General features: G+C 43.7%; 1 protein-coding gene across 1 annotated transcript in view; it reads right to left on the bottom strand.

Moving 5' to 3' along the window:
- The window catches only part of GK5 (glycerol kinase 5 (putative)), a 39,778-nt gene extending 25,773 nt beyond the window's left edge, over positions 1–14,005 (bottom strand). Inside the window, exons 1-4 of the mRNA XM_015413471.1 lie at positions 13,778–14,005; positions 8,452–8,545; positions 6,314–6,389; positions 2,071–2,164 (exon numbers count right to left, since the gene is read on the bottom strand). Coding sequence (XP_015268957.1) covers positions 2,071–2,164; positions 6,314–6,389; positions 8,452–8,545; positions 13,778–13,945 — 432 coding nt within the window. The 5' untranslated portion in view covers positions 13,946–14,005. The remainder of the gene's footprint in view (positions 1–2,070; positions 2,165–6,313; positions 6,390–8,451; positions 8,546–13,777) is intronic.
- Between the last annotated feature and the right edge of the window lie 116 nt (positions 14,006–14,121).

Genomic DNA, 14,121 nt, shown 5'->3' with positions numbered 1-14,121 from the left:
GCTACTCATCTGCTTCCTAGCAAAATTCAAAACACTGGTTATTGTTTGGTGTAGTGGTTAAGTGTGCGGACTCTAATCTGGGAGAACCGGGTTTGATTCCCCACTCCTCCACTTGCACCTGGCTGGACAACCTTGGGCAAGCCGTAGTTCTGATAAGAGCTGTTCTTGAAAAAAGAGCAGTTTCTGTCAGAGCTCTCTCAGCCCCACCTACCTCACAGGGTGTCTGTTGTGGGGAGGGGAAGGGAAAGGAGTTTGTAAGCCGCTCTGAGACACCTTTGGGTAGTGAAGGGCGGGGTATAAATCCAACTTCTTCTTCTAAACAGTTATGTTTATCCATTGAATTAACATATTTCTATGTCACCTCTTCAGAATCTTGCTTGAGGTAGCTTTCAATTAAAAATGACACCATAAAAAAGGCCAAGGCCAGCCATTTAATTCATAGCAGAATTCTTGTGTTTGTATTTTGTATTGTATTTGCAATTTAAGGCACCTTGAGTCAGTATTCTTTGGTATGAAGTCCCATTTTACAGCTGGAGAACACAGAGGCTCAGAAAGACACATCTTGCAACTGAATCAGGCAAATATGTAGCACATTCTTAGCATTGTTGCTCCACTAAGAAAACTAGTTTAACGGCCTGATTCTATGCATAATTACTTAGAAGTGAGTCTCACTGATTTGCTACAGATCCTGTTGATGTAAGCAACCTTCCAAATAATAGTTGCATGTCATTGCAATTTTAAGTTAAAACAAAAACTAACAAAGCTTGCTATCAAAGACTAAAGACAACACGAACATTTTATTGAAGATTTCTAGGATTTGTTACGTTTTTCTTCTACATGCAGATGATCTTAAAGGATGGGAAGGCAAACTTTTTTTCGTCTACCTTTGGTCAGCAATCAAGATTGGCGAGGTTGATAAAATGGAAGAGAATGAAAAACAACAAACAAAGTATACTCCCCCTCACAAAAACATAGCTGAAAAGTAAGAGATGGGAGAACTGCAAAATGGAAGGGGTAGGGGAAGGAGAGATAATTAAGAGTGGGAGATAAGCATAAGGAGTGTTACATAAGGACATTCCTGGGCCAGAACTAGAGGTAGAGACTGATCTAGGGAAGGAAAATTGAGGCAGAGAAACATGAATAAAAGAAGGCAAGCATCTGCTGCAGAGTACCTTTTCTAAAGACAAAACAAAGTTTAAGTCCAGTGGCACCTTTAAGATCAACAAAGTTTTATTCAAGGTGTAATCTTTCATGTGCACACACACACACACTTCTTCAGAGACAATGAAATGGAAATTACCAGTCCCTACATATAGGTAGAGGGTTAGCATACAGCATAATGAATGGTTACCAGAATGCTTTTCCTCCAGAATATTATAACTATGGACTGTCCCTTCACTATGCATCCAAAATTAAGGAGCAAAAAATGAAGGTAATTACACCAAATCCATTCTCTGGTTTTCCAGGAAAGGTTATTCAAAGAATCTTTCTTTTCACAGTTCCCTTCTAAACCATACACATTTAGAATTAAAGAACAAAGTCCTTTGAACATGTGACCAGCCCAGGAACTTATCTGCAGTAATAGCTGCTGATCTTCCACTCCAGGAAAAAAATCTACTTCTGGTTTGCCCAGTGTCCTTTCTTCTGCCCAATTCTTCCCTTGAAAGAAGTTTTTGTTGTTGGCCTGGCTGTTGTTAATTGACCAGTATTAGGAGAGTAGAGCTGTTGGAAGGCACCCTGTATATATTTATCTTCTGGTGTGGGAATTGCATCTACAGGGGCCCACAGCAGAGTTCAAGGAAAGAAAGTCATAGAGAATGCTGAGGAAACAGCCTTCAATATGAACAAGAGGGGGGGGGAGAATATGAAGCACTGGGAAGAGAGACTGAAAATGCAATAGCCCCATTTAATTAATCATACATCTGTGTGTGGGGTGTGTGTGCTGATTGGGATGTTTTGCAAAAGCAGCCAGCAATTTTCCTCTCGGTGATTTGTGACCAGTTTACCTTTCACATATCTTCTTATACCTATCCTTTCTTAATGTTAGTAAATGCATGAGTATAACCTCACCTTCATTAAGAAAGATCTGTTCCAGGATTTTACAAGGTCAGCAGCCCTCCGATCTTGCCAACTTATGAAATTATGAAAAGGTTTCCCTGTTTCCCTGAAAAAGCAAAACATAGATGATTTTCTAAGCACTTAACAGACATGTCACTAAGGATGCCAATATACATCTATATATCTAATACCGAAGGCTCCCCCTGTGTGCGGATATTTATTTCCGCACATTGGGGGCACCTGGGGGGGAGGGAGATTTTCGTGCACACTTGGGGCGGTCCCCAGGTGTGCACAAAAATCTAAAAAGTTGAAAAAATATCGGGGGGATAGTTAAATCCCCCCAAAAGTGACAGAGCGTTCCCTGCGCATGCGCCACTGCTTCGGAGCCGGACGGGGGGAATCGGAGGGAGATGCAGGTCAAAATGCAGCCATGCAGCAAATGTTGGGGATTTCAGCAGTACAGCTGGGGGAAATGGGAGATTGAGGGCGGAACAACTTTTGCAGAAGCGGTCCAGGATTTCAAGTTATACCCAGTGGCATAAGAAGGAGTAATGCTACTATGGCTGCCCACATCTACAGAATAACATAAGAACGGTCTTGCTGGATCAGACCAACAGTGGTCCACCTAGTCCAGCATCGTGTCTCACATACTGTCCAACCAGTTACTCTGGCCAACTACAGGGCATAGAGGCTGAGGCCTTCCCTTGATGTTGCCTCCTAGCACTGGTATTTAGAGGCTCTTTGCCTCTGAATCTGGAGGTTCCCTTTATCCCTCCGACGCCCGGTTGAATGGCTCCGTCTACCTGTCCTCCTCCCCCACGGCGGTGGGACTTCAGCCGGGCCCAGAGCGGGATAAACGAAGTGAGGACAGGATGAAAAGCTGGGAGAGACAGCTGGCCGAGGAAGACTTTGCAGGCCTGGCCCTGGACGGCGAACACGGGCCTGATTGCTCGCGGGACGAGCGACGACCCGGCCCCCCACCTAACTCCGAAGGCGGCGCGCCCAATGAGAAGTGGTTACAAGCCACAGGACAGTTCCGTGTTCTGTGATGAATGGGTGTCACCACAAGGCATGTATACATTTAGTGACAACAAATCCTACACCGCAATTACAAGTTAAAATAAACTAGAACACAGTACGCAACATTTTGTTGCGGGTCTCCACTTGTATATACATATATCCATATTACACAGGTAGAATTTGGGGTAAGGCTGAGGCTAAGATGTTGGCTTGGCTAAGATGTCGCTATCGAGGTCACAGCTAAGTTTGTATTTTGTTCCAGAGACCCGCAGTTCACATGCTTACCCCAACCCTTCACAAATATACATTAAGAGCTAGGAGACTTAAATTAGAAAACAATATGCCTATTTTCTTACTTCAGAATTTCATAAAACAAATGTTTTAAGTGCTAATTTCTCAAACAACTGTAGAAATGAGCTGGTAAGTCTGGCTGGATTCTTTTTGACCCCCCAATTTATTCCCTTTGCAATCTGAGTAACACAAATAAACGATTTGGTCTAGAACATGAGAGAGCTTTCTGTGGTGCATATTCACCAATTAACACAAATTTCAGTTTAGTTTATTCAAGATAAAGGAAAGGGGGTCAACATATGCAGGTGAAAGAAAATGAACTAGTTCAACCTTTCTTCCTTCTAAATTTGAGAATGTAGGCAGGTTCTAATTCTACATCAGCACATTAGGTAGTAGGGATTATTTATCTTAATTCTAAGACAACTATCACATCTTTTGGAAACTACACAAGCCATTTTGAACACTGGGGTTTGGGGAAAAAAGGGGACCAAGAATAGAAGCTCATCCACTGAGCTCCAAAGAGATGTTTCCTGCTTTAAATTAGATTGATGTAATCAAAGGGTGACTTTTCTCTGGGATAAGTAGGTGTAGCAGGCACTACTTTTGGGAACGTGATGTTAATTGGGAAATGTCTTACCAGTGTTGGAACCAAATAGCTCACTAATTCATCTTAAGCAATGCTAGACAGGAGCAATCAACAAAACAAATGAATTGCAGACGTACAGCCATTTTTAGTCTGTTGCAGTGAAATTAAACAGAAGTACAGTAGCACCATAAAGACTAGCAACAGTCATTGTGGCATAAGCTTTTATGAGTCAGAGTTCATTTCTTCAGATGCAAAAAGAGAAAATATTATTAGAGCAGAAAACTCAAGTTGTCTACATTAACCAGAACCACTCCTGTTGGTGGGAGTCTAAGATTTGCAACACAGAAGAAAAATTTACATACAGACTATTCAAGGGTGTGTTAGCCTGCTACAGCCAACCCCTCCCACAAAAAAAGAAATTGTGTCACCTTAAAGACTAAGCTACAGCCAGTAAACTGGAGGAAGAGAAGCGTTTACATAAGGGAGGCCAGAAAGGCCAGCCTCTCTGGGCACCCAGGAATATATAGGATCCTAAGCCTCACTTTCATTTGCACCCCTCTTGGTCTATTGTGGAGGCAGTCCTCCACTGCACTGTGCTTTCTAACTGATCTTTCACAAATAGAAGTTCCCAGCACCAGGAGAATGTACTGCACAGCAAAGGATCTCTTCTGCTGTGCAAAAGGATGCATCATGACGAGAAGCAAAGCTTATGATTCAAGCCATAATATTCCTGTATTTTATTCATATACTGTTCTTTGACTACTAAATGAGTTTGGTCCCATTCATACACATGGATCACAGATCTCCTCATTCCACAGATCTCCTACGTGCCTCTGGAAAAGTTTATTCCTGGGACTGCAAGACCCATGTGGTTTAACATCCACGTGGGCCAGGAAACTGGGGTGGAAAGGGTGAAGGAGGCAAAATAGAGCTGCACTGCTGGAAGTAACAGAGATTTCATCCACTTCCTGTCCCCACTGCAGCCTCCTGACTCAGCTATTAAACTACATGGAACTCACAATCCCAGGAATACATTTTCCCAGTGTCAGAAAGGACTGTTGGGCAGGGACATGGGAAAATTCACAACTGTCAGTGTCTTCCTTCCACTGAAGGATCACAGGATCCAACCCAATATGCTAAAGCTAAACCATTTAAATAATGCATAGTCAAAAGTAAGTTCACATGCATGAATATATTTCCCATTACTTTTTCTCACACTTTGGTCAATGGTCTGCCTATTATTTAATAATATTAGATCTTATGGAACACAAGTAGGGACTTGAAGAATTTGACCTGAAGAAGGGGAGGCAAAGATGAGAGAGCCAGGAGTTCTTTCTTGTTCTTTATCTTTCACCATCTTTTTGAGTTCAGGTAGTGATGGCATAAACCCAGAGAAGGCCAGTGAAACATCTGAAATTTTCAGAATGTGCCACTGGGCCTCCTCAAGAGTCCCTTCACACAGCAGCTACATGGAACTGAAGAGTTCCAGCCATCTAGAAGCCCCTTGAGTTGCTGATGCAATTCTCCCCTTAGTTAAGACAATGCCTTCAACGTGGACCAAGGACTAGTGCCGGTATACATGTATTTGTTAGCTCGTATACTCCCCAGCATCACAAGGAAAGTATGCATACACAAACCTCATCCAGGGCTCGATTTGGGTTTTGAGAAAGGCAGCAGATCTATTTGGTCACCTAAAATTTTCTGACCCTTAAATTTGTGACCTTATACATCCACATATAGGATCACAGAGCAGCAAATAAACATGGCTAATGACTTCATGTAGGAGGCAGTCAATATTGTAAAACAGCATTTTAACAGGTGGGTCATTTGGCAACACGCAAGTAAGTAGGAGTCCCTGCAGAACTAATGCTACACATACACACTTCATTAAGAAGCCATTACCTCCTGCCTCTAACCATAACTGCACTGAAAGCTTGTCTTTTATAGCTGCCATTTCCATTTAGTTTCATTAAACAGCATTTTGTAACTTTGTATGCTACTACCCAAGGGGGTTCCAAATAAGAGCCAAGAAGAGATGCTGGATGTCTTGAACAACACTGACATAGATTTATGATTCTTTAACTTTATTAGCTATAAATAATTAATTATACTCATTTTGAGTTCAACTACACTGCTTCGTAACAGTTTCTGACTTTGTCATTAACAAAGTTTGGGGGGGGTACATTTCTACTCAACTAAAATGATTAACCATTATTTGACAACTCAGTCAACCATGTACTTTTTGACCTATAATATAGTCAGCCCTACTTCAGGTTATCCTATTTGATCATATCTATATTTATAGACAAAATGCAGCAGCAACAGGAGTCTGTCAGAAGCAGTGTGCCCCTTACATACCTGTTCCACGTAAGGAAAGTTGCACGATGTGTTGCAAGTCCTAGTGCAGAAATTTGATTCATTTTAATTCCTGTAGCTAGAATATAAAATAAAGGAACAGTAAGCAGCAAGCATTACAGAACAAATGTAATACCACAAACCATTTGTTCATTCGTAGTCACAGAGAATTTCGTGCATGTTAGTGCAGCAGGAAAGGCACTTTAGCAGACAGGTGGCAACTGAGAAAGGGTTCCTTCCCCTCTCTAGCCCCACCAAAATAATTGTCTCCAAAGATTGCTTTTCATTTAAAAAATAAAGTTTCACAACGAGTAGTTTACCTATCAATGTGCTTAGGATTGCAAACTTGAGGAGTATTTTAGTAGTCTTTCACTGAGAACTGAAGAAACAGAGAACCAATAGTAACTAAGCATTGCAGAAATACCTAGTTGTCAACAGTTGCTTTGAGTACCTTCAAAAAGGTTATTAATATTATGTCCTGAACTGGCATAACAGGAAGTAGTGTTTTTGTCCACAGTCGCCACAAAAGGTTCTCTTTGTATAACCAATACATTGCTATACAAAATCCTAATAGGTTCTTAGTTCTTTTACTAGCTGGGGATTCTAGAGGACTTGTTGCAATACTGAAACAAAGAACGTCTAACACTATAATTTGATAGTGACTTCGGCTGAAAGAAGCCCCTTTATGGATTCTCCTTTTATTCACCCGATACAGCATATTTTTTTGCATACAGGCTGACAAGCATGTTTCATAGAGCTCTGAGTCTGGCATAAAATAGTCATGATTATTTGGCACTCAGGAAGCACTGTCATAAGAAGCAGAGAATGGTGGTCTTGCCCCCTTCCCCCTGCAACTAACCATGTAACATGGTCAGGGACCTACATACCTAAGGGACCGCCTTTCCCCACATGTTCCCCAGAGAGCACTGTGGTCAGGGGCCCAGAATCAGCTGGCCCTTCCAGGTCTTAAGGAGGCTAGGCTGTCAACGACCAGGGCCGGGGCCTTTTCGGTGGCAGCCCCTTCCTGGTGGAATGAACTCCTGGAGGAGATCAGGGCCCTGCGGGACCTTTTACAGTTCCGCAGGGCCTGTAAAACAGAGCTCTTCCACCAGGCTTTTGGAAGCCACCACCACCACCACCAGTGAAGAACATCAGTTGGCTGAAAGTGAGAGGGCCCTGGACTCTGGAAATTGCCATCAACAGCCTAAAGAACAGCAAGCCCTGCAACGACATTCCAACTGAACACTAAGAGCTGACTGTGAGATGAGAACTTTGAACATTGGTTATTGGCTGCTACCGTCATGAATACCAACAACTACTAGCACTTTAGTATGATTTTATAGTTTGTTTTAATTGCAACTTATGTTTTTAATATAATTACCTGTTTTTATGTCAGCTGCCCTGAGCCAGCTTCGGCTGGGAGGGCGGGGTAAAAATCTGAATAATAAATAAATAAATAAATATTTATTTATTTATTATTTTCAATTTGTATCCAGCCTTGCCAGAGAACCAGCTCAAGGCGGCAAACAAACATTAAAAGCAATAAAACAGTAAATACAATAAAATATACATAAACAACTACCTAACATCATAAAATTCTGACAAGAGCAATGCAGATGATGGCGGCTTCAATATACAATCCCATAGAGGGAGGCAATATCCACTCGTGTTTCATACAGGCCATAGTGTGTTCGGGTGGCACATTCATCAGTGGCGGCTCCTAATCGAAGGCCTGGTGGAAGAGCTCCGTTTTACAGGCCCTGCGGAACTGTAAAAGGTCCCGCAGGGCCCTGATGTTATCCGGGAGCTCATTCCATCAGTGTGGAGCCACCACTGAAAAGGCCCTGGCTCTAGTAGTGGCCAACCTGGTGCCTCTGGAGCCGGGGAGAGTCAGGCGATTCCCTGACCTCAGTGCTCTCTGGGGCACATGTGGGGAAAAGTGATCCCTCAAGTAGGCAGGCCCCTGACCATATAGGGCAAATAAACATACATGACCTTTTGTTCAAATGAATTCCCCAACCCCAGGCATCACTTTGGGGGGGGGTTCACAGTAGGAGGAGTGCTGAGGAGGGAAAGGTACAAAAATGTGCCTCTGCCAGGACCTTATGCATAAGATTAAAAGAGTTTAGTCATATGGTTACCTTGAACTGCCTCTTTTACCACATCAACAAACTGTGTCCACAGACTTTCAGGGTCCAGTTCAACCCAACCAGGCTGAGGATGAAGGACTTCTACCTAATAAACGGAAAGCACATGCTCGGCAAATAGGCAAACACAAAACCACAAAAGTTAAAGCCTTGCCAGCCTTACAGTAAATGTTATTTCCTATATTACTAAATTCCTATCCAGAAGACCTTTCTCTGTATTTATTTTAACACATGTTGATAATTAACATATAGTTAATGATAAACTTATGTGTAATACACAGGACTTTGGTACATCCAGGGGCTAGAACACGTTTGACAGTTTATTTGGATACTTTTAACCTGCTTTTCTCCACTGAACGTGGACTCAAAAGAGAACACAAGAACCACAAAACATCAGTGGCAACAGGTCTACCGTTCATCAACAGACTAATCTAAAAAGGAGAGAAGCCAACCAGTTAACCTTTGTGTTTAAAGAGGAAAAGCGGTTCCCATGCCAGATCACCCCCACCTCTCATATTCTTAACAGATCGATGTATTTTACATTTTGTACTTCAATTGTATTTTTAATTTATGATAACATTTGAATGGCTTCGGTACATCCCTGCTGCGTATACACTGGAGATGAAAAGACATCTGGAACAGGTTGTTTTCTTCACATTTGCAAAATAAAACTGCTGAAGTATTTGAAAGTTTTATTCAGATATAAAAGAAGCTATTTCAATGCTGTTAATAGAAGAGAATTATGACAACTTTGAAGCAAAAGAAAAGTTCTGTTGGACTCCCAATAAGTGTGGAGGGAAACGCAATATAAATTAGATGTTTCATAGAAAGCATATTGCATCTATAAATATTTGCATATACACTGCATAACTGTGGGTGAAAGATGTTAGTACGAGCCATGAGCTTTTAAGTTCATGAGCATCTAAATATTTGAAAACTCTGCTCTTTTTTGTTCTCACGTTTCTTTTTTTAAAACTACCCAATCCCATCTTAGAAGCAGTGATTTTACTACTTATTCAAATTGTTCTAAATGATCGACATGTTAATAAACTTCATTAATGAAGAATATATAATCATTTTTAAACCCTTTGTTTCAGAATAACTCCCAGTCTTCCACGGTTAACAGAATATGGGGGGTAAAAAAAAATCAAACATTGCAAAGGGGGGGGGGGGGAGAGTTAAATTACACTCCAGTTCTTCACTGTCATAAAGATCTGCAAAGTTTGAGTCCAGTAGCACCTTTAAGACCAACAAAGTTTAATTCTGGGTTTATACTTTTAATTTAAATTACTTTTAATTTAATTCTGGGCTTATGCTTTTCTTTCCAAAAGTGCCACTGGACTCAAACTTCGTTCTATTACTTCAGGCCAACATGACTACCCACCTGAATCTAAAGATCTGGAATGTGGCTTGATCTGAAGTAACAGTTGAGAATATAACTTTTACCAAAGCCTTGCAAAATTCTAAATGAAAATGAATGCTACAAAAGGTTGCTTTTTTTGCCAGCAAGACAAAAACGACTGAATTCATTAAGATTGTGCCGATTTCCAGTTTCTTTATTCAATCAAGTGACACAGTGGTTCCCATTCCAACTGTATGGGCTTTCTTCAGTCTGTAAACTAGGTAAGAATTAGAAATCAAAGATGCACAGATATTTCTAGATAAAGGAATTTAAAAACTGCCAACGTCAGATGATTTGTCATTAAGATCAAAATCCTCCTCGGTTCATGTGTCCCACAGTCAACAGATACTACTGTAGCTGTGGATTGCATGGGGACCCTGAACTGTGGGAGTGCATGGGCCCACCAGAGAGTCTTGAGCCCAGCCTGGATGACACAGAGATCCTGACTGTATGGATAGGCATACCTCCATGAGGGGGCTGTACATGCAGTTGCCATGATACATGCAACTTCACAAGTAGTATGGGCTCATCTGACAGAATCCCAGGAGCTCGGCTGCGAGCAATCGGACAGGGCTGCTGGCACTGAACTGGCCCTGCAGCATATGAATTCTTACTAAGCTCTTCCCTTTAAACATTCAAATTCCCTCAGAGAAGAAAGTTAAATGCTAGCAAGCCTACACCTGCGTGTGAGCGATAATAGAAGAGAATTTTCTACAGAATTACTACAGTAATTGATTTTGCAAACATATTGTTATTGACAGATGTTGTGTTTGGATTTCCACTTCCTCCCGTGATCTCTCATTTTTGGCTTCTACACCTTCAGGGTAGCTGGCCTACTTGGATGACAATAATAAGGAAAGCCGACAATGCAGGCAACATTACACTGTGCTCTCCACATCAATGTTGGTAACTGAAAGTGTGAGAAAAGCCTTCCCTTAGAGGAACTCAGGCAGCGGTCACACAGGCTGGAAAATGCGGGGGGGGAGCGTGGCTGTTTGCCTCAGAGGAAAATAACTCATGGCCACCCGATCACACGTCCCGGTCGAGGTCCCGATCACATGAGTATCCGGCACCTCCACCGAGAGCAGCCGGGCCGATGAGAAAGGGAAAGGAAAGAGCCGCGGCCTCTGGGAGGGTCTCGCGTGACCCACTCCGGGCAGGGTCCGTGTTCCACTTGCAAGGAGGGGAGGGGGAGATTAACCCGCCAGATCCCCCCTCCCCACCAGCAGCCCTCCCTCCCTGGGACATGCGGCCCACTCTGAGCCTGGCCTCTGCCGCTCTCCCCCATCGCAGTCTCCCGTGGCCCTCTCTCGAACTCAAAGAAGCCATGCCGCGTGATCACACTAGCGATCGCTCTTTGTGCGCATGCGCTGTTGGGTGCTTTTGGAGACTTGGGAGGAAAAAAACCCCTTGTTTGCAATGAACAGCGGCGGGCGACAGATGCCACAGGATTCCAGCGGAAACACGATCAGGCGCCCGCCCTTGCCCCACGGTTTCTGGAAACTAGTACCTCGGAGGTACTAGTTTTTTACTCCGCATCTTCGGCGGGAAGCCTCAGGTTAGCCACGGGAGCTCTACACTTCCCAGATGTTGCGGTGTGATCGCGCCTGGAAAATCCGCCTACCATCCGTATCGTCAGCGCGGCAAATGCTCCGTGTGACCGCAGCCCCAAATCCCTATCCAGCAATTTACAGCCCAAATAAAGCTTGAGATCAGGTTCAGGTGATATATGATACTATTATGGTACAAATCAGGGACTTCTGCTGTGGGAATGAATTGTTTGAATCAACAACACATTCCATTGCATCTTAAGAACCTTCTTGGCTTGTACTAACTAAAAGAATAATATAAAAGTACAAATAACAGATTAAATCTGAGATCAGAACTCCTAACGCTTAAAAAAAACCACTTCAAAATAGCACTCCAAGACTCTTACTAGCCTGAAGCATAAACAAATACAAGCACAATTTAGGAACATAAATATATTATGGGCTAATAGCAACTCTGGGGACTGTTTAGATCAGGAAAGTGGCATGGAAAAAGCAAGTGGTATCTGCCTGGGGGCTTGCAATGCTCAGAAGAAAGTGGATATATGACTATTCTAAATAAATCAATACATATTCTCACATGATTAGATTACTTCCTTTTGGATTAAAATATTTGTTTTAACTGTCATAAGCTTGCTTTTGGGTTAAAACTTTTTTGCAAACAACGTAAAACTTTCCATCAGGTATTTGGTTAAAACAGCATGTGGCTACACTATGATTTTTTTAAAAGTTCATTTGATTAGTACAATGCTGTTTAACAACTTTGATTACAGGGAAACCAACCTGAAATTTTTTTCAACAAATAACGTTAAAGGCTTGCCCAGGTGCTTCTTCCCCCCACCCCCATGTTCCCCCCTGCCTACACTTTAGCTTCTTAAACCGCAAACATAGCATAAGATTATAGTTAAAGAAAGCTGGCCTACTTTGGCCCTGGTCACACGGGCCGGATATTGCGGGGGTGGTGTGGCTGTTTGCCCCGGAGCAAACTACCATGCGGCAGTCGGATCAAACCTCCCACCCGATGTCCCACCGACGTCCTGTGGTTGGGGGGAGGTGCCGATCATACCTCACTCCTGCGGCACGGCAAAGAAGCGGCGCCGCGGGGTTGTGTTGTGTTTTTTTTTAACCCAAGTGTTCGCATGCGCTGTTGGGTGCTTGTGCGAACTCGTGGAGACTTGACAAAAAAAAACTTTTCGCGACGGGACATGGGCGGGCGCCAGATGCCACGAGCTAACACTGGAAATGTGATCTGACGCCCGCCCTTGCCCCGCGTTTTCCAGAAACTAGTACCTCGGAGGTACTAGTTTTTTACAGCGCATCTTCGGAGTGAAGCCTTGGGTGAGCCACAGGAGCTCTACGCTTCCCAAATGTGGTGGTGAGATCGCGCCCGAAAAATCCGCCTATCTTCCGTCTCTTTAGCGTGCCTAATGCTCCGTGTGACCGAGGCCTATGTAACCCTAACTAATATACTGACTAAGGCATGAATTTGGATTTACTTACAAATTAACCTGCTCAGGATCATGCCATGCACTACTCACTTAGGAAGAACTACTATGCAAGTAGGAAATGGCATGACTGATAGACTATTTAGGTCCAGAGAGATCAGCTTTTGATCTCTGTACATCACTCTGTACATCAAACAAAACACATGGGACATTAAAGAATATCTTCCTGCTCTCTGGTCCAATACTGCAGCACTAAATCATAAGTGTAGTAGGAGGTCCCTTACAAGAAATTTATGGGACAGCATTTGCTCAACATTTTTTTAGATGAGTTCTGCCACCCACGTGGATCCCAACCACAACTCCCTCCCACTGTCAGCTCCTCAGGGCAGCAATGTAATAGGGAGAGGGCGAAGATACAAATTCCCAGCACAGGATGCTTTCCTCAACCACACTGCCCATTCTCTAGGCTCGGCAGCAAGACTTGCTGGAAAACTAGGAAACTAGAGCCTTTCCTGATTCATCAGCTGATGAGCCCAAAGCAGAACTTCTTCCTGCGGGGAAAGTGCCTCCATCTAGCAACAAAGGGGGAGAGCAGGCTGTACGAAAGAAAGGAGACCCCAAACTGTGCGAGGTTTGTGGAAAAGAGAGAACCTCTCTAGACACAGGTGTGAAAAACTGGGCGATATGTAGAACGACGTTTGAGTCCAGTGGCCCCTTTACGACCAACAAAGTTGGTTGATGTGTAGGAAGAGTTTCCCCTGGCAGGACAAGAACCAACGGAGAAGCCCTTTTAATGGCGGGAAGGAGAAATACTGATGGTTATAATTAGTTTTATTACACGCTCTCCTGTGGGCTACTAAAGAAGGACCCCGCCCCCCGCTCCTCACCGTCACGGCAAATCACTACCGTTCTGCGGCTTCACTCACCTGCTTGGCACTGACGCCTTTGATCGCGGCCGCTTTATCGTAAACATGGCACCGTATGACGGTGCTGCCCACGTCTACACCTAGCATGTACTTAGCCGAGGCAGCCATAGAGAATGCGGCGGCGGCGGCCACATCTCCCTCTAGCGCTTCAGCGGCGTCCAGTCTCATGCCCGTCGCCCCTCAAGCACTTGCTTCGCCAGCGGCGCGCACAGCCTGCATCAAATCCCCTTCGGCGACTACTAAAAGAGCGGACCCCCCAGAGGATGTTCAATGAATTGCGCTGACTCTCCGCAACCAGGGGCGGAACGACAACGGGGGGGGGGGGGGGGGGGGGGACAGGAGGG

This window comes from Gekko japonicus, unplaced genomic scaffold (assembly GCF_001447785.1).
Source record: "Gekko japonicus isolate JY-2015 unplaced genomic scaffold, Gekko_japonicus_V1.1 scaffold155, whole genome shotgun sequence".
NCBI classification, from domain to species: Eukaryota; Metazoa; Chordata; class Lepidosauria; order Squamata; family Gekkonidae; genus Gekko; species Gekko japonicus.
The sequence above is the reverse complement of the archived record's forward strand: the minus strand, read 5'-3'. Positions and strand labels throughout refer to the sequence as shown.